The following is a 24,676-nucleotide window of genomic DNA, read 5'->3' as shown; positions in this document are numbered from 1 at the left end:
TCTGATGCCGCCTCAGCCGGGAGCTGGAGCTGAGCGGAGCAGCAGTCTGCTCAAAGGCGACTCGCGGGTTGCAGGTCCCGCGCGAGATCAAGAGGGCGGTGTTGGCCGGCTTTGCTCACGTCACGTTCGAGACCTTGCCAACCTTTGCTTGGCTGAAAGCCTTGTTGGTGGCCGCTCTCGCCCGCGCTAAAACTCGGCGCTGCCTGAGGCTTGCGCTCGTGCGCGGGTGGCCCGTGTTTGTGGCACTAGCCTATGCGCCTTGTGGGTCTTGTTGAACTCAACTCACTAACACTTATTCTACATACCGCAGGGGTCGGCTCCCGCCAGGCTGGAAACCTGAAATCCACCATCTCGAACGTCAGCGATTGCTAATCTTCAAATGCAATTGACCTGTTTGTTATTCTCTTTTTACTTTAGAGTAGACTTTGATTCACAGCGGCTGGCGGACTTGTCTCCGATCATTACCAGGGCAGAACTATACGCCGCGCTCAGTGTATCTACACTACAAACGGTATACGGTCTAGGTCCGAGTCCAAACTTACAGAAACTTGTCAGCAAAAAAATCTCAGATCACGTTGAATCAAGCAGACGAAATGGTTCTGTCCAAACGGGAGGAAATACAGTAGTTGATGCTTTCACTATATGTTAAACTTGCACGGCCTCTTTGGTACTAAAACTATTACTTCGTACAAGCCAAACCAAGCTTCTTTGTGCTGAACTGGAAATCACGAAATTGGGTTTGCCGATTTCGACATGTGTCCAACCGCCGCCAATGTTTCAACGCTGTGACATCATCGATACAACAGGAAAATTATTCAGCCAGTGATTTGCAACCGCACTCGGTATTCGGACGGAATACGCACTGGACAGCATTACTAAGTGACTGGCCTGACTTATGACAAACTCAATGCGCGTTGGCTTCCGTGTGCCAGTGGTTGCGGGCTGTCACTAGCGTCGATCCAACGTTGTACAAAACAGCATGGCGTGCTCTCCTCCTAAGGGACTCGATTGTCCGAGTCGAGAAACATTCAGTCTACACCGTCAGAATACGACTCAATATATACCGAGGCCGTTAATACATAGTCTGCACACGGCAGCCAGACAGAACCCGAGATACATTGAAGCAAGATGGCGCCCAAGCTACTCCTGTAAGCCGGCCCCTTTAAGTCTTGTTTGTAATAGAGTAAACGCTGGCTGACACGGATCGCCCAAACGCAGCACCGGCGTGACTGGTAAGACCTCACTTATTCACATTCACCACACTCGTTCCTACCCAAAAATAGATACGAAAAGTTAAAAAGTGCAATTCTCGCTAACACCAACCCAGGCTACATTGGCGGCGACGCCTTCTATGCGCTGCGCAAAGCCCACCCGGAGCTCGAGTACACGCTCCTCGTGCGCAGCGCCGAGCGGGTCAAGCTAGTCCGCGAGCAGTATCCTGAGACCACTGGCATCAGGATTGTGTATCCGGACAGTAGCAGGGATGGGTCTTCGCTCAACGACTTGCTCGAAGACGAGGCCAGCAAGGCCGACATTATCGTCCGTACGTTGTTGTTTTGTCACCCCGACTTTTATTTCCAGTTCTCTTCCTAGGGGTGTGAGAGTGAGAGAGTAAATGAATGTTCGTCCCAAAATCTAACACGCGGGGGTTTGCCAGACACGGCCGAGTCGGCAGACGACGTGCCGTCCGCAAATGCCATCGTCAAGGGGCTGAAGCGCGGCGCCGCCAACCGTTCGGCCGAAAATCCAGCGTTCTGGATCCATCTGTGCGGAACGGGCCTGTTGCAATGGGTAGGCCTTCCCTCTTTCTCTCGTATACTTACGCGCATGGCATAAAAAAGAGCTCGCCTGGCTTTGATTTATCTATCGCCGGTCAACTAACCCCTCACAAAGTACGACTCATCCCACAAGCGCTACGGACAGCCGCCGCTCCCGTCGGACAAGTACGACGACGTGGCCGACATTGATAAGATCACGAGCCTGCCCGACGAGGCGTACCACCGGGACGTGGACAAGATCGTACTGGCGGTCAACGCGGAGCTGGGCGGGAAGGCTAAGACGGCCATCGTGTCGCCGGCGACCATCTACGGCACGGGCCGCGGGCCGGTCAACCGCAAGAGCATGCAAGTGCCGGACCTGGCGCGGTTCACACTCCAGCAGGGCTACGCGCCCGTCGTGGGCACGGGCAAGGTCGAGTGGGACAACGTGTACATTTTCGACGTCAGCGAGCTGTTCGTAGCGCTGGTCGACGCCGCGCTGGACCCGGCGCGCAGCGCGGACCCCGAGGTGTTCGGCCCGCACGGCTACTTCTTCGCCACCAACGCCACGCACGTGTGGGGCCAGGTGGCCGCGCAGGTCGTCGCCGAGGCCGTCCGCCAGGGCTATCTCAAGGAGGCCGTCGAGAAGATGGTCACCTCCGATGAGATCCCGTATAAGACCCTAGCTACCAACTCGAAGGGAATCGCTACGCGCGCTAGGAAGCACCTCGGCTGGGAGCCCAAGGGTTCGTCGTTGAGCGAGAACATTGCAGAAATCGTCGACGTCGAGGCGAAGCATCTCGGCCTAAAGAAGGTCCCTTAGAGTATTTGCCTTTTTCGTGTAGATATGTCACGTTCGTGAGCCCCTTGAGCTCACGGTAGTTTCATGCCCAGCGTCATCATGCACCTATGCAGTACTCACAACAGAGGTCCGGTTTACTTGGATGCTAGATATCTTTGGATGTCAGATATCTGTGAGAATTCTAGTGTACGCTCGCAACTTATAATCTGCCGCATTTATTTATCCAGGGCAAAGAACACCTTGACCTCGACTTCGTTGGCCCAGCCGCTTTCCAGGCCCATCTCGTTCCACGCCGCTTCGATGTCGAGCTCCAGAATATGCTCGTCTGACTTGCTGACAGATGCCGCGTGGAAAGGGATAGGCTGCCCCTGAATCGTCGCGATAACGGTGTCTTTGAGAGACAGGCTGGGAAGGGATGAGATATAGATCCCTGAGATGAAAGTCACATTAGCAAGTACTCCCTTATCAATGCTTGTGGAGCCAACTCACCAAGTACTCCCAAAGCCTTCAAATTGGTGTCAACCTGCAAATCCCCGTTCTCACGCAATGTTGCGTGACTGTTCAGAATGGCCGCACATCCAGTCATCTTCCCCACGAGACCCAAGGTCGCGATAAAGACCTGACCGTGAGCCTGTGTGCTGAAAACCGACAAGGGGAATGCGCAGAGAATGTCATGACCTCGGACGTCGAGAGACACAGTGAGCAGCGAGGCGGGCTCGCTCGTTTGCAGCGGCCGTGTGACCTTGCCGCTCCTGTGCGACTGGACAATGTAGTAGAGAGAAGGCAGGACGCCCGAGAACCGCGAGAGAGAGATCAGCTCTGTCACGGGGCGGGTGGAGATGTTGAACAGACCCAGGATCGGGGTGCCTGTGGCGGCCCTGCCGTGGTACGCCGCGATCTTCAGCAGGCTGAGATCGTGGTATGTCACGTACTGGTCGAGGGACCGGCCAAGCACGCTCGGCCTGAAAATGACCGTCTTTCCTCGCGGAGTTACGCCCGTCATCTGCTTGATCAGGCCGATGTCATGCGCGCCGGGCACGTCCGTGATGTAAATAGGGCCGCCGCTGACGCAGCGCGCGGCGGCATGGAAGCCAGAGTAGTCGTGGACGGTTTGAAACATGTCCCAATCTGGAAGGATGTTGAGATGCTGTGTCAGCAAGCTGTTGTGGGCATTCGCCCAGACGTGCCAGGGGTGCGAAGACGGGACGTTGGGGAAGAAGTCGTCCGAATTCCGGCATACCACGGCCGGCCGGTTGCGGGGGAGCTGGGAGTAGAATATGATCTGCGGAGACTGGGACATGCAAGAGATGACATGGCTGCTGAAGTGACGCAGCGAGGCGATGGTCCACGCGTCCAAGTAGGTATGGATGAGCTCGGTCCTTGCCTTGGCCGATACCCACGTGTCGACCATAAACTGGGCATCAGTCTTGACGCCGTCGATGCCACAGCTGGCGAGGAAGTGGTAGAAGTCGTCGTAGAACCTGTGTGCGTCTTCTTTGGAGACGACAGTCATCTTGCCGCCGAGCGGGAAGCTTCGCCGCTCTGAATTCTCACGAACAACCTCAACCGTCTTGTATCGTTTAGCGATTCCCCCCTCGGGCGCCACTCCCGCCCAGTACCCGAGAAGCGCGTGCCAGACGGCGACGTGTTGGATGTTTTTGTGTTTGGAGCGGATTTCGGATATCAGTGACTTAAGCCCCTTTGGAAAGGTTTTGGGCTCCGCCTCAAAGTCATTCCAGCCATACTGGAACTGGCCGTCTCCCCTGTAGTCTATATCCTGCCAGTTGTCGTCGATTATTAAACTTGCAATGTTGATCTTGTTGTCAGCCAGCGTGTCTACCGCTTTGAGCACCTTTTCTTCCGTCAGTCTCTGGCCCAGTGCGTTCCAAGTGCCTCGCGACGTTGTTAGCTAGTAATTGTTATAGGTAGCAAGCCTGGTCTGGAACTCACAGTAACCCAGCCCATCATACCAGTTTTCATACCATGCGGATCTAACACCACCGCCAAGGGCTTTTGTCTCAGCCTCGATCTCGCCAGCTGCCATTTTGTTGGAGGCGATAAGATCACGGGCATGATACATGACGGCGGCGTTTGCACTCTCAAAGTTATTGCCAGCAGCCACCAGGATAGTGCCAGTTCCAGCCTCCGAGTCATCATTTCGAACCTAATATGATATCAGCACGGGAGCGCCAGCCCTCTCATTCTCATTCTGCAGTGTGATAATGAGCGTACGTGAAGGATGAGTTCCCCCTTGTCACTGCTTCGAAACAGGCCCATGACATTTCCCAGGCCGCTGATTCCTAGGAAAACCAAGTGCTTTCCCTCTGGAGACAGAAACGAGCAGAGTATTGCATCTTTGTCGAGCTCAAACGCGGTCTTCCCATGCCTCGGGGCCAGCCAAGGTGTCCATGTTCGGACCAAGGCAAACCACCTGTCTGCCAGTCAGCACAAGGCGCCTGGACTCGGACCACAGTTGGGGCAGAATTCAGACATTGGGATGTCGCTATGCCGCTTCTCAATCGCCTCACCTGAGAAATTTTCCCCATGGAACGCCAACAGGGATGTCTACAAGGGTAGATTTATCGCCATCAGCACCCTTCACGGGTGCTTCGACAGACCATAGCCGCGTCCCTGGGCACTGGCTCATGACAGGTTTCCAACTAAGGTCAGGGTTTAGACCGCGGATTAGGTCTGGCAGTCCTTCGGAATCTCCCTCATGGATCGGTGCTCCGTCGACCACGACGATGCCGTCGTTCAGACCCAACTCGTCCCGAATCCACCTCCAATCATGGCCAGGCTGTTGACGGAACTTGACGGTAAAGCTCATGGGTGACTGCACAGTCAAGACAACTGTAAAGTACAGCCGAGCTAGAGTTCCACCGACATCTTGCAAGGTCGACGGATGATTGCCCCATCCGGTAGGTACAAAAAAGTCTTCGGTCCATTCTCCACCGCCTTTACCATCTCTGTCATTATTAGAATGCCACAGAGCAAGCTGCCAGGGTTCGTTCGCAAGACTCGCCGGGACCTCGAGCACGGCATGGAACGTAGTCTCGGCAGTCTTGAGCTGCGAGACTTGCTCGAGGGGCGGATACGTGGCGATGAAGGCAGCCATTTCCGAGGGGACAGATGCAAGTACCGCCTTCTTCTGGTCTGGGATAAACAAGGACTTGGCGATCGAGTCTAACATTTCCGGGCCCAAAAAGAACAAGAATGAATGTAAGTTTATGTGAAATAAGTGTCAAGAGGAAATCAAGCTTGTAATGAAGCGTGGATAGCTGTCACTACAATTAAGTAGCAGAGGTTGGTGTGAGATGCGCAGTGTCTGACAATACCGCATGGGAAGGCACAAGGGGCAGAGCTGGGGCAAAGCAGGCTCTCCGTGGAACGAAAATCCCACGCTCGGATTCAGAGGCCAATTGCTTTCTTAGTGCAATATTGACTATTCGTACTCGAGTGGCCGGGTCTTGGCAGAAATTCACAAATCAGAGCTCCTCGCCGTGTAGATTATACGCGGTTCTCGACCTTGGGTTGCTCTTGGGTTGGAATTCGTCCCAAATGCCCGCCCCGGGAGGAGCTTCGGAAGCTTCCGAGCCAGGAGCCACGGCAACCACGAGGGGTCGCTGCTGACCGCTGTGCTTTAGGTACCTTAGCCGTTGGCAGCCATCAGGTGACGACCTTGGTCCCGCTATTGAACAGGTCACACCCGTTACCATCAACACCCTCAACCTCAGACAGTGTCCATGCGATGGCAACGTCGTGGGAGATCAGCACTTGTAGGTTTGTAGCCAAGGGGGGTATTACTTCAAGGAACGGCGGTGACGAGAATATCAACGGTTTGCTTCGTACCTGCGGCTAGTCGTTATTTATGCCATCCAGTCTCTGCTGCAAATTTGGTATCGTGTTGATAAGATCTCAAAGATTCAGCACACACGGTACTATAATTAGCAAAAAACGGTATATGCCGCTTCATACCTGAGTCATAAGGGATGTAATGTAATTTGGACAAAACGGCTCGCCAGGCCATGCGCACTGTGTTTAACGGCCAGTCGCACAGTCTTCACTCCTCCTGAGCCGAGCTCACCGGAAGTTTCCGTCCGGTTTCCAGTGCTTGGGCGCGGGAGGGTAACTGTGGGTCTTGGGAGGGCCAAATGAGCAAATGGCAATGAGCTAATTTCCAAGGCACGGCCCCAGCACGTGACTCTGGTGAGTAGGTGCGAGTTTAGGCCGGGCAATCCCGAGCTGGCCTGGGAAGTGAGGCAAAATAACCTAGTTTTTTGATCGTGATCTTGCATCTTCCTTCAAACAGCTCATTCCATCGCCCTCCACATCGCCACTTCGACCTCCATGGCGTCCCGGAGACTCGCTCTGAACCTCGCGCAGGGCCTGCGTGGCCGAGCTGGTATTTCTGTGCCGTTCAGACGAGGCCTCGCGACGCCTCACCAGACGCCCGGCCTCAAGACCCAGACGACAACTTTAAAGAATGGCCTCACCGTGAGCCCGCCTCGTCCAGACCCCATCAATTGGCCCCCTAGAGCCTCCCGCAGCATCTACTGACCCCAATTGATTGTCTAGGTCGCAACCCAGTTCTCGCCCTATGCGCAGACCTCGACAGTTGGCATGTGGATCGACGCCGGCTCTCGGGCAGAGACTGAGGAGACAAATGGCACCGCGCACTTCCTCGAGCACCTTGCCTTCAAGGTGCGAACGCCCTCCGCCGGTGCTGGGTTGCCCAAGGGTTATTAGATTCACAGCTAATTCTTCACAGGGGACGAGCAAGCGGACGCAACAACAGTTGGAGCTCGAGATTGAGAACATGGGCGCCCACCTGAACGCCTATACTTCGGTTCGTTGGACTGCACTCCGAGTCCCGTTTGTCGCTAACCTCTGGGCTAGCGCGAGAACACCGTCTACTTCGCCAAGGCCTTGAACGAGGACGTTCCCCAGTGCGTCGACATTCTGCAGGATATTCTCCAAAACTCCAAGCTCGAGGAGGCGGCCATCGAGCGCGAGCGCGATGTCATCCTGCGCGAGTCCGAGGAGGTCGAGAAGCAGCTCGAGGAGGTTGTTTTCGACCACCTCCACGCTACCGCTTTCCAGCACCAGCCCCTAGGCCGCACTATCCTCGGCCCCCGCGAGAACATCCGAGACATCACCCGCACCGAGCTTTCCAACTATATCAAGCACAACTACACGGCTGACCGGATGGTCCTCGTCGGCTCCGGCGGTGTCCCGCACGAGCAGCTGGTGGAGATGGCCGACAAGCACTTCGCCGGCCTGCCCACCAAGGCCCCTGAGACGAGCGCCTACATCCTGTCCAAGAAGAAGCCCGATTTCATCGGCTCAGACATCAGAATCCGCGACGATACCATCCCGACTGCCAACATTGCCATTGCCGTCGAGGGCGTTAGCTGGAGCGACGATGACTACTTCACCGCCTTGGTTGCCCAGGCTATCGTTGGCAACTACGACAAGGCTCTCGGCAATGCTCCCCACCAGGGCAGCAAGCTCAGCGGCATCGTGCACAAAGACGATCTCGCAACTAGCTACATGAGCTTCTCTACTAGCTACAGCGACACTGGGTAAGCTGGCCACTTATGCATACCCGCCGAGACATGGACTGACAACTCTCTAGCCTCTGGGGTATCTACCTGGTTACCGACAACATTACGCGTATCGACGATCTCGTCCACTTCGCCCTCCGCGAGTGGTCTCGGTTGTCTGGCAGCGTCAGCGAGGCCGAGGTTGAGCGTGCGAAGGCTCAGCTCAAGGCCTCCATTCTTCTGTCTCTGGATGGAACAACAGCCGTTGCTGAGGATATCGGCCGGCAGATCGTGACGACTGGGAGACGCATGGAGCCCCGCGAGATCGAGCGCGTCATTGATGCTATCACAGAGAAGGATGTAATGGACTTTGCCCAACGGAAACTTTGGGACAAGGACATTGCCATCAGCGCGGTGGGCAGCATCGAGGGTCTCTTCACCTACTCCAGGATTAGGGCCGACATGAGCAGAAACTTCTAGACGACAAAAACGGGGAGGGGGCCTGGGTGCGGTGTATTATAATATTGTTGCATTCCAGCCCATTGTACTGTAGGGTCGGAGGTAGACATAGAGCAATCAAGCTGCTTATTCCTATTCATGACAAGCCTTTCGACCCGTTGAAGCGCCTATGATACCTCTAAAGCTAGGAAGCATATAGTCTCGCTTAATCCTCGTGTCTTTCGTCGTTGGATCATAAACTCAGATATCGATCACTTTGAGTCACCCTTCTTCAACATATTCGAAAGAAGTATGGGAGTCAGCGACGAAGATCGGATATGAATGTGGCTCCAAACGTACGTGGTTTTGAAGTCAGAGATAATAAGTATAATGAACAGCTCCATTCCCGTCGCGCGGGTGAGGAGCCTGACGGCAAGCCCAAGTGTCCGGATCTTAACCCCTTTTATGTGGTTGATATGAAAGGGCTTGGTTGGAAACGTCTTGCAAATTTCGCAGTCTTGGGAGAGCGTGGTGTGTACCTACTTGGGCTCACTCTGGTACGCGTGAGATAGTTGTTGTTTACTTGCTAGAGTCGTTGCCGTTCTTGGTATAAACGTTGGTATGACGGTGAAATGGGCTGCCGAGTTCGGTGCCCTTAGACGGACACATAAACAAACACCAACCCAAGGCACATACGGGGCATGCCACACGGACTGTCGAGCTGCCGCAGTGAACGCAGTCTCTTGCCCTTTGTCCATATTCTCAGGGGGTAAAATTCCTACCCCTGGGCTACGCAAGATAGAGGAGGCAACATCAAGCGAGAGGTGACATCATAGATTACCGGGCGTTGTTCCGACGATTATCTACACCAGTACTGCTGTGTCTGACGAACCCGAGCCTCTAGCCTTACCTAGGTGTAGAGTACGTGCACGCGTAGTAGCTGACATCAGACGATAAAGCACAGGGCAACACAAGTCACCCGCTCGAAAGGAGGGCCTCAAAGGTCAATCTGACACTCACTTGTCTTTCGCTCGCCACCATGTTTGTAGCTAGCTTATCATCTGCCAGCACAGGAGAAGGTCAGATGCTATGTGAACGGCGATAGTCTCCAATACAAGTGTCTTGGAGTGAGTCAACACCCCACAAAGCCGCCCGGCCGGTCAGTCGGGAAGAGAAGTTGCCGAAAGCAAGCGCTTTCGGAGTCGGAAGAGAGAACAGAAGTGTGCCTAGTGAGGTCACTTTCGTGCCGGTGGTCTTGCTTAACAACCAGAAAATTCCCCTTGGTGCGTGCCGCAGCAGTAGAATCGACCAAACAAGACGCTGGGGAGAAGCTGGCAAAGTTCCTATGGTGAGGCTGAGTGGCCTACCGGCGTTCTTGTGTGGCTTGAAACATTCATGATGTGTCCTGATAACATGATCATAGCTATCTCAAATCCGTCCCCCCCCAATGAGCTAGTGGCGGATAGCATATGCTTTTGGTGGACTGACTGTGCAAAAGAGGGGGGGGGGTCAGGCGAGCACAAACCATGCAATATTGAGGGTCGGAATTTTGGGTCGAGGTGACAGGAAATCTGCAGGGCGGGAGCAAGCGGTGGTGTGGTGGGCTGGAAGATCTCAGACTTGTACGCCCCAGGCGAGGACGGCGTACTACGAATACACTTACAGAGAGGGCCGCGTAAACATCAAAGGCACTGCCACCGCCAAGCACCGACCGTTTTGTTGTCCGGTGTTGCTGATCTTGCCCGTGCGGTCTCCGACGTATCCGGGCCTTGCAGAGGAGGGGTAGGTAGGTTATTTGTTTGTTTGGGGTTGTGAGCCCGATTGCGCGGTGTATTCCAGATGACTTGGGGTCCCTTCGAGTGTAATAATCTGCTCATGGCTTTGGTCTGAATGTTTTAGCTGACGAGAGACTTTCGTCGTCGGGGTCCTGCAATTAGACTTTGCTATGCGACTGAGCGGCGTAACCTCGAGAGCTTTTGTGCCCCAAACAGGCTGCAAGGGGCACGCAGCACGAGTACTTGGAATTAAATGAGTCTGGGGTTTGCGATGGAAGGACTTGCTCTGCAGTTTCGCAGGCATGCATTGTATTGTTTCTGATCTTCAGGTAAGCCACGGGGCCTTGGTGCTGGGAACCCCAATTCCATGAATTCCATAATGCGTCGGGCCCGAAGGTAGCTTGACTCTCGTTTGGAAGCCTTGCTTCGATCCATCGCTCGGCACTGCCCCTGAGCGCAGAGGTGGACCAATTGTGTTGCTGGATCTGAGCAGTGAGAGCATCATTGACATCTGGGCGTTTGGAAGTTCCTCGGCGAGCTCCACCCCCGCTTTTCTTTACAGCACAACTGGTTCGCGCTAAGGCCACGCTAAGCCGCTAACGAGCATGGAGTAAGCCGCTTGGCAAGTTTCGTTTCCTGGTTTTACCGGGCAGGGCACACCTCACCACGCGTTAACACAAATTCCCCCTACCTGTGCAGTCAGCAGATCTCGTCCCGTTATTCTGGTATCTGTATGCTGCTAAGTTTATCAATGTGGCTCCGGACTTAAGAGAAAAGGTTCACGTTATCGGGAAAGAACAGACTGAGCGGGAACATGGACCATGAGTACCCGGATATAACCACCAGGGAGCCTAATAAGGAAGACACCGATGAAGGCCTCGGTGTTCAAGTCGTGGGCTATCTTGAGCCCAGGAGGGTTAATACGAAAACGTACATACGAGGCAAGAGTTGCGCCCGAACCAGCTTGCCCAAGAGTACTCCGTGGTCCTCCTGGGCCGGTCCGCGGAGTTTAGAGCCCTACATACGAGTCTACAAGAGCTTTTAGGGTGCGTCGACGTTGTCGGTGAGGTCTTTCCTGTTCGGGCTTTCGATTTTCCTTGGAAAGTGGAATAGAGCGAACAGGGGCTTATCCTCCCTATGCGGAAATACATCATTAGATTGGGATCGAAGCGATCTTACGGCAGCTGAAGTGCGATTAGCGACGACAACCTGAAAGCGGGGCCCCAACATGGACACAATCAATCGAATCTGCAGATGAACTAACTGTACAATACACCACATCAATTGCAGCACTTTGTCCAGATCACGGCCAGCTCCCCAGTTTATTCCCGCGGACGACCGATGTTCAATGCCACACAGGGGATACGGATATCTAAAACCCAAAGCAGGGTTGTGCTCTGACTGCCTCTAGTGCTTACCTGCCTTGGGTCGCGGCCGGGCCCCGACCTTCTCCAGCTGGCCAGTCCAAGGCCGGGAAATGCGGCGCTTGGGTTGGCCGCTGGCGGCGCCGACAGAGCAGCACATCCAAAAGATTGCGCCCACAAAGGGGGGCGGATGCATCTGGCCAAGCGTGGCTGCAGAGAGCAAACTGGAATGCGAGTGCGTATTCTTACCGTGAGTACGGATAGCGCGCCCTTTCGCCGCTTGTTGGGCGACCGGCTCCACGTTACCGACATCTACTTCTGGATGCATCAAACCAAGAATTACATACGTTTCTGTCGTATTACGACTTCAATGTGCCTTTATTAATATCTCGAGCCTGGCTCCGAGTTTGCCGGCTCAGCAAGGCGTCGCCATTCTATGGCAATAAAGCGGGCCAGTCAGCGGCTTCCCCGCGGATTAAACTCCCTGCTATAGCAGGGGTTGTTTGGGGGGACGACGGGTGGGTTGCATCTCCCTTCCGTCCTACACTTGGCTTTTGTAAGTACAGCACGGCTTGTTCTGAATTGAGCGGAGGACCAAAAAGGGAATATGTATGCTACTACGGAGTAGTCGTTGTAGCCGCCGCATGAGCGATCAACGCGGATCATAGTGATAGCGCCTTGGTCGGGAGACATTTTGAGAGAACATGCATGATCCAGGATGATTTCATCGATCCAAATCCCGTCAGTCTGCCCCAAAGGAGATCTCCGACCCGGTGCGTACTGATTTCGTGGCACAGGAGTCCATCGGCGCTCTTGGCCACGGCAAGCGGCCTTGAGGGAGCAGGAAGCGAGCTAAGGCCCAGAGCCCGGAGCCCGGAGCTCTTTCAGACGGTTTGCCTTTATTCCCTTGGGCTGAGACACGTGAGAGGGGCGTCTAGATTGTGCTGACTCGGTCACAAGAGACGCGGCCCAGACCGTGAGCGGGTAACGTCTTTGCCGAGCCCACCGCGTTTGGCGTATATACTAGATACCTAGACAAAGAGATAAATGATTTGTGTACCAGTGAGTTTGGGATCTACGGGGTACAAGCTTTGTGACTCGTCGAGGGGACATGGACAGATACCAACTTGTGAGGTTTCACCTAGCTGTTAGCCCTCTTCCTCAGTTCGGGCTTTGCGAGGTAGGTACCCGCCCGTGTATAGAAGTCAAAGGTTGAATGGGATGCCCAGTTAACTGCCTGCGACCTGGGAAGGAGGGCCAGACCCAAATTATCGGTCTCAATCTAGACTCAGACGGCGCCATTGGAGAGCCATCGCACAGCTCTCTGCGTGACGCCAAGCTGCAAGTAGTCGAGTCTCGGAAGTTGCCTTCGATGGCTACTAAATCAATCCATAGTGACTGGGCGGGGTGGTGAGTGGAAGAGGCTAACATAAGTGAGTGTCCAAGCAGGCTCGCTGTCGAGCTTCCATCCACCAAAATTCCAGCTTTAGTCCTTGTAAAGAAATCCCGCCAGCCTCCAGTGGAGGTGCCCAGTTCCGGACCACCTCAGCGCTGCGCTACGTGGATCCAGCCCCCTGCAAGCTAAGCACTCCCTGCTTGAAGGTGGCCCACCCACCTCACCCGCACAGCCCGCTCTTCCACCCCTCCTGCCTCAGACGGCCAGTCGCCCCCGGCCGCTGTCCTCCATGCTAACAAATTCCCCTTCCCATTTCCTTTTCAAGGCCGCTGTTGCCCACCCACCTTCTCCACTTCCGGAGCTCATCACCCCATCACGTCCATCCGACATCACTGTGTCTCCCGGACCCCCGAGGGATTCACATCAATCGCATCTTTCGACAACCAGTTGCGAACTGCTGGTCGACGACGGTACTGCTTTTCGAGCCGACAGTTTGTCGATGTTCTGAGCACCATTTCGGCCCGCCTAATGGACGCCGCCCAACCGCTCTGAGTCGACCCATCGCTATCGAGTTTCTGTGGTGTTGACCTATGGGAAAATGGCCTTCATAAACCCAGCTGTGTTAGAAGGGGCGCGGATGGTGGCCAGGCAAGTCGCATCAACAGCTGGAGCGACTGTTGCTGCCGTCGTTACAACTACGCCGACAGCCACGCCAACCGGGGCGACTCCAACCACGGCCGCTCCATCTTCCACCGACACCACCACTCTTGCGAATGGGCCTGGAGGTCCCGGCAACAACTCGGGAAATAATAACAATAACAACAACAACTCCGGCAGCTCCAACTCATCGCCGCTGCTATTCTTTGTCGCGCTCGGCTTCGGTGTTGTCTTCACCAACCTCTGGTGAGTCTCGTCGATATTCGGGATTCGGATGGGTCTTTAACACGTCATATAGGATCATCGTCGGAGTGAAGTACTGCTTCCGCTACAATGCGCGAAACCGTCAGATGCGTCTGGCGGAGGATGGCGAGCCGATAAACATGGAAAACATGCCTCGCCCGCACCGCCGCCGCCGCGAAAAGAAGTTGATGACTATGGACGAAGTCAACGAAAAGTTTCCCATGCTGAAGTACAAGACCTGGGTTGCGAGCCGCGCACAGGAAGGTCTTCCAACCCGAGGCGGCGTGTCGGTTTCTCCGAGCCGGGCAAACAGTATCCACGATGCAGACGGAATCGCGCCAGAGTTACCCTCGAAGGAGCGAGTCTCAACAGAAGATCGGCCGACGACAAGCGTGACCTCAACCTCTAAGCCTGAACAGAACCCGCAGCCCGTCCTCAAGGAGAGCACTTCAAGCGCAGTTGATGCGGCACCCCGGGCATCTACCGATTCTAAATTCGTCCCTACTGTTTCTGAGACTGCGATTGCGGGTAAGGAAGTGAACCGGGCGTCTCAAGACGACGAGGACGACGAGGACGAACACATAAACGCCGCCTTGCCACCCGAGTGCATGGGAACTTCGGGTGACACTTGCGCTATCTGCATTGACACATTGGAAGATGACGACGATGTGCGTGGCTTGACGTGCGGTCACGCCTTCCATGCGGCCTGCCTGGACCCGTGGTTGACGAGTAGGAGAGCGTGCTGTCCACTGTGCAAGGCCGACTACTATACCCCCAAGACCCGCCCGCCAGCTGCCGAACCGGGTGATGCTGCGGGTGGTGCTGTGGCTACCCCTTTCTCCGAATCCCGTGGTAATCGGATGAATATGCCGAACCGACCTCGGCATACATTCCTTGGTCTCAGACGACCGGGGAGAATGATGGGTACCAACCAGCTTGCTGTCAGGACTCGAACCGCCGAATCGACTGCAGCGCAGCCCCACAATGCGGACCGTCCTCGCCTCTTTGGCCGGCCAAGGCAAGGGAACGTGACCCCATCATCGCCGTCCTCGCCCACCTCGGTCGCCACTACGCAGTCACCCGACAGACCTGGAAATGGCAGTTTCTTCTCGGGCTTCAGAACTACTTTCCCCAACATTCTTGGAAACAGGGGGCGAAACAGCCAGCCGCGATCCGACGCGGCGACAGCTTCCAGTGCTAGCCAGGGTGTGTCGCCGTCAAACCTTGAAGCTGGAGTTCGCACCACAGCTAGTTGAGCAACAAGAATTTCCCCTGCGAAGACTGGAGCTATATCACCAGCATCCGTTATGAATCGATACCCATTATTTTGATCATGTACATGTATCCTTCGACGTGATTACGACGCAGTTTTAGCCATCACCATTTGCGAAGATTTTTGTTCTTTTCAAGTTACAGCTCTCATTCTTTATTTTTCAGGCCGCGGGCATCCACACAGTCCACGGCATTCGTCGAGATATATCATATCTCAAACACACAGTCGACGGGTATAATCGCTACATTGTGGAATACAAGCAGACGCGTCGATCGCATCGATGCATTATGGGGTGGCGTACTTTTAGGCCAGACGAACCACATCACGAGTGCAAGAGATGGATAGTAAACAGCCTAGGCATCACTTAAGGTTTCGTTTTGACTGTTTCCATCTCAGGGATGCATAGCAAGTGGCGGTTTCACGGGTTGGAATGGAAAGGTGCACAGGAACGCTCAAGCATGGAGTTAAATAGGATTTTCATGGCCATTCTGGCCTGCTTGGTAGTGATTTTAGGAGGCAAATACGTAGCAGCATTTATTATCTGATTTAGCCACTTGCAAGGTTCAATTATCATCCGATGAGCACAAGATCCTAGTTGATTCGTCTCTTCATAAGCTGTTCGTGCCTGAGGTCTAGAGACCGAATTGAGACGAGCAAGTGAAGAACCACAGGTGAAGAAACACCTACAGCGTTGAGTTCACGAGTGCGTAATTTCCCTTGAGCATGTTGATAGACTGCCATCGCAATACGTGGTCACAGATAGTTCCCCTTCTGAAACCTGTCACCAAAGTTTGCCGCCTTGTTCAGCAACTGCCGTCTCTGGGCGCCGCTTATCCGTCCGCCCACCGCCATATCCTTCTCGCGGTCGAACGCCCGCTTGCTGGGGTCGTCCTCCTCCTCGACCGTTTTCTGGCCCTCAAGGGGCGCAGCGGTGGAGGTGGCGGCCTTTTTCAGTTTCCCTGCCTGTTTCAACGCCTGGTGTTCTTCGACGAGGCTTCGGCCGCGCGTTTCTTCAGTGTACGCCCGGACCCGGGACTCGTCGACGCCCCTCGCGCTTTCGTAGCGCGACGACAACGCATTGCCGCCTCCTCGGCCACCACCGGCGGCGTTGGGATCTTCCCGACCTAGCACTGCGTTGGTCACGCGCCGCATCTTCTCCTCGGGCGTCTCGGTCCACATGCTGCTGATGCCGCCCGACTTGGCGTCGGACCCGGCCACAGACCGCCCACTCGCAAACTTGCGGCTCTTCAGCTTCGTCGGGTCCGGCGCGCGGTACCAGCTGCTCGTCGGTGGCGCCACCATCCAGTCGTCGCGCTTGGCTGGCCCGGCCGGCTGCTCGGGAGGCGGAAACGCGGGTCCGAAACGACCTGCCCCTGTTCCTGTTGATCGCGAAGAGGCGCCGGCTTGTGAGGGTAGCGCTGGCCCCCAGCCGTCATCGTCGTCATCGCTGTCCGAGTTGGGCCCCGTTTTGGGGCGCTCGGAAAGGTCGGCCGGCGGTGGCGCGGGCCCAAGGACGCGCTTCGGCGCACTGGGACGGGTCGGCGCCAGCGCAGCAGGGCCGATGTCTGGTTCTGAACCGGAGCCGTCATCGAGGGGGATCTCGTCTCCATTGTTGGCGGTGGGACCTATGACAGGTGGCGGTCTTGTAGGGCCAATTTCCGGCCTTTCTGGGTTTCTGGCGGCCCCTGGAGCCATTGCGCCGCTGCTACGGTCCCCGGCCTGGCGCGCACCTCGATCGGATGTCGGTGGTGCGACTGGCCGAGTGGGACCGATGGGTCGGTTTCTGTGCGGCCCCGAGGCTTCTCTGGACGCTGGCGCTCTGGGGCCAAACTCGTCGTCAGATGACTCGTCTAGGGAAATCTCGTCGCGATTCTCTCGTCGCGATGCCTTGGGCGATCGTCGCGACTCTTCCTCATCGTCGTGCTCGTCAGGCGTGCGCTTGCGTTTCTGAAGATGTGGGGGGAGTTGCGGCCCTATTGAGGCCATGGCGCAGCAATTTTGTCGGAACAGTTGCAAAGACAGACAGACACAAAATAGATGGCAGAAATGTTGAATACGATCTTGAGTCTCGATGTGTTACATTTAGTGCAGGCTGAAGCTTGAGTGGAAACCCGTCCAGGTTCTAGGGATGATGCAAGGCATCATCAGTGAAAGTCAAGTTCCACCACTCGGTAATTAGCGTGGTTCCATATTTCTACTGTGTAGGTACGGTAGTTGCAATCGATAAGGCCGGCTACAGCCCTAGTTCTAAGGGCTGCTTGGTCCCAATTCAGTGCCGCTTCAGCTAGCCCGCACAGGCTAGAGCTCCCCTGTATTACCTGCCCTGTAGAACTAGGCCATTGGCCAGGATGGCCGAGCTGCGTAACTGCGACTACGGCTGCGACTGCGTAACTGCTTCTGCAGCTGATCGCAACGCTCAGCAAACCGAGCGCGCAAGCCTCACACAGCCCATCAATATCTGGCCTGTCGCAGAATCAGAGGGCTTTTTGGTTGTCGTCTGCTGGGCCCCCCAAACTCTACCCTAGGCTGAGCCCTGACCGAAATTATTGCGCTAACAATTCTTGGGGACAGGCAGCGAGAGCGACGGAGATAGATTTGGGCTGCACCCTCGTCCTTGCTTAACAACTAAACTACGAAGCTATGCGTCTGGTTTCTCACGCCACATGAGTCCGAGTCTTCCGCGAGCAGAGAATGGCCCTGGCCCAGAGGACGTCATGGCAAACGCACCGGAACCTTCCACAATAGCCGACGACCAGAGCTCGAGCTCGAGCGACGAGGACACGGTAAAGGGCGACCGCGATGAGGACCACATCGCCGACATGCTCGACGAGGGTTCACCCTCTCCGACAGATTCAGTGGCCCTCACGGGTGCCGAGGCCGTTGCTATTAGCTACCGTGAACTAGTCGAGGCTTCGCGCGAGGCGGCCTCGGAAGATGGGTCGACGGATGCCATCCCCCGGCGGGCCGGGAGTCCCATTGACTCCTTGCTCTCCATACCAGACGACTCGCCATCTGTTCAGGTATGCCGTCTGCCTATGAAGGGCCAGGCTTTCAGATATTAACGGATATGTAGGGTTCCGTCGTCTCGTCGCCCGGCAGCAGCGTCTTGCTCCCTTCCTTTGGCTCCAGACCTGGAATGGGAAGCCCTACCCCGTCCTTTCGGCCCTTCGATCAACGATTCCAATCACGCCTTTTCTCCCCAAGCATTAACTCCCCCCGGCCATCTTCTCCCGCATTTCTGGCGGGCCACAGCCGGACTGTTTCAGTGGCCAGCCAGTTCCTGCTCGATCCGGCCGAGCCGGATACTCCTGCGCCGCCATGGGAAGTTGTGCGGTGGACAAAACTAATGAAACTCAACGGCCAGGCGTTCTCAGAAGCAGGGAAGAGAAATTTTGGGTCGCCGACATGCCTTGCGGTCTCGGCCTCGATCGTGTTGGGGACGACAAAGGGGATAATATTGGTGTTTGACTACAACCAGAACCTGAAGATGATAATCGGCCCAGGCACCAAAGGTGCGATATTTTAAGTGTCATGACCATTTTTTTTTGTTGCTGACATCTCCAAGCTGTTGAATCCGGCCCTATCACCTCCGTCGCAGTTTCTGCAGACCACACTACCATCGCCGGCGGGCACGCAAATGGTAACATATTTACCTGGGATACCGCACGAGCTGCGCGACCGTTCCTCGCCATACCACATCTCGATGTCACCCAGATGCAGAACAGGGTGGTGGATGGCCATGTCTCGAATGTGACCATTACCCACCTTGGATTCCTCGGCACACGGCACACAGCTCTTGTCTCGGCAGATGACCGAGGAATGGCATTCTCCCACCTGGCGACCCGGGGTACTGGAGCGCTTGGTAGAGCGGTCAAGACAACCCGTATTTTAGGCCGATATCCGGACGTTAAACCGCCATCCGGAAAGGCGCTAAAGCCCAGCACCGTGTTAGCATTCGGCTCCTTGCCTCTCGGCAACGTTGAGATGGCGACAGACACGCTGGGTCTGACGGCAATGCTCACGCCGTATTTGCTAGTAATCGTGTCAACTACCCCTATTGCGCAAACACAGCATAAATCCGCTCGTCCAAAAGAAGTTGCTGCCCACGGCGCCATGACAGGTTGCTTGGCCTGGTTTCCCGCCGTCAAGTTGAAAGTGGCGGATCCTGTCACTGGAAGCCAGATGTCCAAGGTCAAGCTTGTGTATTGTTGGTCTAATGTCCTCACTGTCCTGGATGTGGACGAGATCCCGGCAGAAGACAGCGACAAGCCGCCGAGTCTTAGATTTAGGGCCCGCAGTCGATGGAAATGCGAAGAAGCAATCGTCGCCGTGCAGTGGCTCAGCCGATCTGTCTTGACGGTGCTTACCATCTCCCAGCGACTCATAGTACTGGAAGATCGGAGCATGCGTATGACCGAGGCCTTCGATCTGATACACAAGCACATCTACCACGTTGACCTTTTCTCAAAACAACTCCACAATTTGGTGGAACAGCTAGACGAGGAGGATACGTCGATGCACGGTGTTGTTGCCGATGCATTCTACATGAGCTTCAAGGCCTACAAAGGCCGGCTGTTCCTCTTGGGGTTCAATGATGTGTCCCTGGGAGCCCTGTCTAATTGGGCCGATAGGCTGATTGCGTTAATGGAAAACGGCGACTATGTCGGAGCGATTCGGCTGGCTACATCATATTACACTGGCGATACCAACAAGCTGACCGTTGGGCTCCCGGAGGACACGGCCTTGAGGCATTCCATGGTCCAAGACAAGCTGATGGAGATTATGAGCGCCTCCCTGAAGTACGTCTTCAACCGGAGGGGAGGAAACAGGGGGGCGACTGAAGACAGCCATCTTCAAGAGCTTGCCGAGACGTGCTTCGTGGCATGCCAAAGTGTTAGTGATGTCGACTTTGTGTTTGATGAGATGTTTGAAGCATACGAGGATGCTGGTGTGGAAGGGTTCTTCCTCGAGACTCTGGAACCTTACATCCTCGACGGATCAATCACTGCGATACCGGCGGTGGTCGTGAAAGAAATGGTGCCTCATTTTGTCAGCAAGGGATGGGAGGGTCGACTTGAAGAGCTGATCTGTCACATGGACACTGCCACCCTCGACCTAGACCAGACCACACTTCTCTGCAAGCAGCACGGCCTTTACGACGCCCTGATCTATGTCTGGAACCAGGCCTTGAGAGATTTCATCACTCCTCTCCTCGACCTCTTGTCTCTGCTTGTACCCCTGGTACAGAATGACAAGTTTCCGAGCTCTGGAGACGTAATGGGCAACGACTCATACTGGGCTGGTGCTTTCAAGATTTTCCCCTATCTCTCTTACGCCCTTACTGGACGAGTCTACCCAACAGGCGAGGAGCTCCCTAAGGATGTGGCCCAGAAGGCGAAAGCCGAGCTTTACTGGTTCCTATTCTCGGGGAAGAGCATCGCATGGCCGAAAGGCAGCAGCAAACGACTCCTTACAAAACCTGGCCAGTCCCAGGAACCTTCGTTTCCATATCTACGCATGATATTGAAGTTCGATGCTCCCAGGTTCTTGAGTGCACTCAACGAAGCATTCGAGGATTCGTTTCTCAATGACTCCCCCGAGAAGCAGCTGAACGGTAGCGCTGGTCGAGATCTGCCCGAAGAGCAAATCTTTGGGCTGACGGTAGACAGACAGTACATCGTCTCCATTTTGATGGAAATCATGAACCCCAACGAATTTGCCGCCGAGGATACCATTTACCTCGACATGTTTATTGCTCGAAATCTCCCAAAGTACCCGCAATATCTCCTTTTTACTGGCTCTACGCTCACGAAGGCTCTAATCGGACTGTGCAAATACCCCGGCGAAGACTTGGCCGACGATGCACAGCTGAGCGCAGAATACCTGCTCTCGACCTACCAGCCGCCAGACATCTCAGAACTGATACCCCTGTTCAAATCCGCAGGTTTCTACCGCATACTAAAGCGCATCTACAGAATCGATAAGCAGTATGGGAAACTTGTCCAAACCTATTTTGAGGATCCTGATGACCGCGAGGGTGTTTTTGATTGCATTGACATCTGCTTGCGGCCACAGACAGGTCTTACACGCCGTCAGGTCCAGGATGTGCACCTCGTTCTCAAGGAGAACTCGGAAGAGCTGGTGGAACTCGACCCCTCGAGGGCAGCAAAGACTATTGCAAGACACGCCCCTGAGCTGCACCAGCACGTTCTCGACTCGGCCGCCGCACAACCGGGTCTGCAGTATGCTTACTTGAAGACAATACTGGAGCCAGAGAAGGAACTCTCCCTCGGCCCCCCCCCAGATCGGGAGCTGGTGGAACAATATTTGCGGCTCATGTGCAGATTCGATCCGACACATGTCTCTGATTATGTGGGGCTGGTGCAGTCTGCCGACTTGAGATTGGACGAGTTGTTGCCGACAATGGAAGAGACAGGCGTGATTGACGCCGCAGTCATTCTCATGGCAAAGGAAGGCCAGGTGCAGGAGGCAATGGCTCGTCTGATTAAACATCTCGGGACGCTGGAGTCAGCATTGCAAGGCTTGGTAGCGGGGGCTGGCTCGCAGTCCGATCTCGCCGGTATTCAAGATTCTGCTGAAGAGCTCATGGAAGCACTTCAGAAGTACACCCTGGTTGGCATTTGGCTCTGCCAGGGTCAAACCAAGACAGTGCGCGACGCGAATAGTGTTCGGCGTCGCCAGAAGGAGCCCAGCAAGAGCGCTCTCTCGGCCGATGAGAATCTCTGGCTCGACTTGATTGAAACATCGGCGCAAATCACCCGACGGCTATCAGCTATCCTACAGCCGCTATCTGGGGAGTCTCCCGCACTGATAAACGGTGACGTAGTCTGCCATGAGGTCATCCCTCAGGCTGTGGACGCCAGTAAACTTCTCGGTCTCTTGCGGGCACTTGTACAAAACACTTTTACTGCTCTCCTCACGTCAACTTCGACGCAAGCAGCACCGTCAATGGTCAAGGGTGCGGCGGGAATTGGGACTAACTTCTCATTCCTCCGAGTTCTCCGAGCCTTCCTGACGAGGGCCGCAGCATCTTCTCCGAATCTCGCAGACCTACGGGCGGTGCTCGTATCCATCTTCTCTGCGTATGCGTACGAAGAGTCGATACTCAACCTCTCCAACCGTCTCCTCGAGCGAAGTCTCTTTGTCAGCGTCAGCCAAGCTGTTGAGCTTCGGCAACGGGGATGGCGCCCTAGAGGGTCAACCTGTGAAGCATGCGGTCGGCGAATATGGGGCCCCGGACTTGCGGGAAATGTGTTTGGGGCGTGGGAGGAGCGTCGAGCTTCTGAGGAGAGGCGTCGCCAGCAAATGAAGACGCCCATCTTATTGCCCGGACTGGAGTGGGCAGGCAACGGCAAGGCCGGCGGCAGTGGATCTGGAGAGGGAATCGAGGATTATATCGGGATTGGGAAAGGCAAAGGGAAAGACATGAGCCCGCGTGTAGAGCAAGAACAGGACTGGGAACGGGAGAGGGAACGGGAAAGAGAGACCGACGGTACCGACGAAGTGGCGGAACAAGAGGCTACTACTTCGGGCCCGGATGGGGCTGCATATGGGCTCCCAGACCAGCTAAGCCCGAGGAAAAAAGACCAAACACTCGGACCGCTGGTGGTGTTAGCCTGCAGGCACATCTACCACCAGAGCTGTCTTGAGGAAATCCAAGCCAAGCAAGGTCCCATGGGACATGCGGGTGGATATGGGAAAGAGAGGGAGTACAGATGTCCCATTGATGGATGAGAAGACATCTCCATCGTCTGCACATATTTTTGTAGCTATGACGCATTGGCGTTCACATTACATACCAACGACGTAATTAGTATCCGTACCGTACGGACCAATGTTAGGTCCAAGGGGTGCTGTTGAAACTCAAAGCTTTAGAGATAATGTGTACGAGTACGGAGTGCAAGTGTGTGTTTCACAAAATATATCCGTCTTTCGTTTTAAGGTATGATACCTTGTCTCGTATTGTATTAAGGTATGTCAGTTGCCTGAACCCAAGCTTACGCTCGGGCCACTGATTAGTAGGATGCCAATGATGTCGCTGAGCCGTGCGAACGCTTGAATCTTCAATTTTCTGCCTTACCTACAAAGCTTTACAACTAGCTGCGATCGGTACATATTACGCTCCATTGGTCATTTTTGCCGTCTGGTTATCTATTTTGATGTTGGCAACATGCCGGTGACGTCGGAAGAAGAGGACGAGGACGAGGATGTGACGCTCCATTCGGAAGAGGACGCCTCGCACTCTGAAGTATCGACGTCCGACTACGAAGACGACGACGAGCTGCCGCCTCGGCAGCCCTTTTCGCAGCACACATTTGCGCCGCCCTTCTACGGCCGACCGCCAACGCCCCTGCCGCCGTCGCCGTCGTTGACGTCGCTCCTCAGGCCCTCGCGGCCCACGACGCCCGATGCATCCGACGACGACGCCGAGCAACAGCCCGTGCCCCGGGCCAGCCCCCAGGTGCCCACGTACGAGTACTATGGTTTCGTGCTGTACCTGCTGAGCAGCCTCGGCTTCCTCATCTACCTGCTGTGGAGCTACCTGCCGTCGCCCTTCCTGCACGCCCTCGGCATCTACTACTACCCTAACCGTTGGTGGTCGCTCGCCATCCCCAGCTTCCTGGTCGTTCTGTTCGTGTACATTTACGTCGCGCTCGCCGCATACAACACCGAGGTCCTCACGCTCCCGCTGAGCAGCATCGAGACGGTAGTCGACGACGCTGCCCAGATTGCCGTTCTGGACTCGCGCGGGCGGATCCGCGATGACGAGAAGAGAAAGACGGATCGCAGGCGCGCCGAGAGAGAGAGCCGCCGCCAGCAGCAGCAAGGCCAAAAGGGCCAGAGACGCGGGGGGCGCGATGACGGCGATCACAACGGCAGCGGTCGGCGCGGCGAGCAGGAACGCGACCTCCTGACCCCCGCCGGCGGTCTCAACTGGCGCGAGGTCTGGAACGAGGGCACCGATGCCGTCATGGACATACCCCTCGCTGGCGTCTGCGAGGTGGTCTACGGCGAGGGCAGGGATATGAGCGACGAGGACGATGATGATGGCGGTATGATAACTAGGCTATGACAACTCGGAGCTAGCGAATGAGTCCCGGGGTTCTTACATTGAGCTTGAGGTGCCATTTTTATTAAATAATTAATACAATAATCTGATTTCAGAAGTCCGATTTACAATAAACGTTGCATATCCAACAATTGAATGCATACGAGTAAATTATTAGTCAATGACGATCTCAAACCCGCCTATATGGTTAATTAGGTATCTTATGACTTACGTGTTGAAACAATAACTTACATATTCTGGTACGAGGTTTGCGTATTGGTACGAGGTATCCGCACCTTACATGCTCACCGAAATGCGACCCACTATTTTTCGACCGCCAGAATGCGCCCGGCACTCG

At 55.2% G+C, this 24,676-nt stretch overlaps 7 protein-coding genes across 7 annotated transcripts; 5 read left to right on the top strand and 2 right to left on the bottom strand.

Annotated features, from left to right (window-relative positions):
• The first annotated feature begins 754 nt into the window (after positions 1-754).
• Positions 755-2,791, top strand: B0T26DRAFT_762858 (uncharacterized protein). The gene is made up of 5 exons (XM_060446417.1): positions 755-1,148; positions 1,219-1,232; positions 1,328-1,543; positions 1,658-1,791; positions 1,894-2,791. Exons 1-5 carry the CDS (start codon positions 1,129-1,131, stop codon positions 2,578-2,580), a joined length of 1,071 nt encoding a protein of 356 aa, XP_060303922.1. The 5' UTR covers positions 755-1,128; the 3' UTR covers positions 2,581-2,791.
• B0T26DRAFT_746870 (raffinose synthase Sip1) lies at positions 2,775-5,749 on the bottom strand (the record flags this gene model as incomplete). Its single annotated transcript, XM_060444755.1, has 5 exons — positions 2,775-2,989; positions 3,049-4,452; positions 4,510-4,723; positions 4,792-4,990; positions 5,088-5,749. The coding sequence occupies 5 exons, from the start codon at positions 5,747-5,749 to the stop codon at positions 2,775-2,777; spliced, it is 2,694 nt and encodes an 897-aa protein (XP_060303921.1).
• Positions 5,750-6,906: 1,157 nt separating this feature from the next.
• Positions 6,907-8,582, top strand: B0T26DRAFT_746869 (Metalloenzyme, LuxS/M16 peptidase-like protein; the record flags this gene model as incomplete). Its single annotated transcript, XM_060444754.1, has 5 exons — positions 6,907-7,053; positions 7,135-7,260; positions 7,328-7,405; positions 7,456-8,141; positions 8,195-8,582. The coding sequence occupies 5 exons, from the start codon at positions 6,907-6,909 to the stop codon at positions 8,580-8,582; spliced, it is 1,425 nt and encodes a 474-aa protein (XP_060303920.1).
• A 5,091-nt stretch (positions 8,583-13,673) lies between these two features.
• Positions 13,674-15,231, top strand: B0T26DRAFT_630869 (uncharacterized protein; the record flags this gene model as incomplete). The annotated part of the gene is made up of 2 exons (XM_060436289.1): positions 13,674-13,727; positions 13,984-15,231. 2 exons carry the CDS (start codon positions 13,674-13,676, stop codon positions 15,229-15,231), a joined length of 1,302 nt encoding a protein of 433 aa, XP_060303919.1.
• A 571-nt stretch (positions 15,232-15,802) lies between these two features.
• On the bottom strand, positions 15,803-17,415 carry B0T26DRAFT_690628 (uncharacterized protein). Its single transcript, XM_060441087.1, has one exon. It carries the CDS (start codon positions 17,232-17,234, stop codon positions 16,002-16,004), a length of 1,233 nt encoding a protein of 410 aa, XP_060303918.1. The 5' UTR covers positions 17,235-17,415; the 3' UTR covers positions 15,803-16,001.
• A 547-nt stretch (positions 17,416-17,962) lies between these two features.
• B0T26DRAFT_631793 (Golgi CORVET complex core vacuolar protein 8-domain-containing protein) lies at positions 17,963-23,003 on the top strand (the record flags this gene model as incomplete). The annotated part of the gene is made up of 3 exons (XM_060436387.1): positions 17,963-18,268; positions 18,322-18,760; positions 18,814-23,003. 3 exons carry the CDS (start codon positions 17,963-17,965, stop codon positions 23,001-23,003), a joined length of 4,935 nt encoding a protein of 1,644 aa, XP_060303917.1.
• Positions 23,004-23,157: 154 nt separating this feature from the next.
• B0T26DRAFT_867959 (PIG-P-domain-containing protein) lies at positions 23,158-24,551 on the top strand. The gene is made up of 2 exons (XM_060447849.1): positions 23,158-23,211; positions 23,292-24,551. The coding sequence occupies exon 2, from the start codon at positions 23,440-23,442 to the stop codon at positions 24,340-24,342; it is 903 nt and encodes a 300-aa protein (XP_060303916.1). The 5' UTR covers positions 23,158-23,211; positions 23,292-23,439; the 3' UTR covers positions 24,343-24,551.
• Positions 24,552-24,676: the final 125 nt, after the last annotated feature.

This window comes from Lasiosphaeria miniovina (genome assembly GCF_030549165.1).
Source record: "Lasiosphaeria miniovina strain SMH2392-1A chromosome Unknown B0T26scaffold_1, whole genome shotgun sequence".
NCBI lineage: Eukaryota > Fungi > Ascomycota > Sordariomycetes > Sordariales > Lasiosphaeriaceae > Lasiosphaeria > Lasiosphaeria miniovina.
This window is presented reverse-complemented; position numbering and strand designations above follow the sequence as displayed.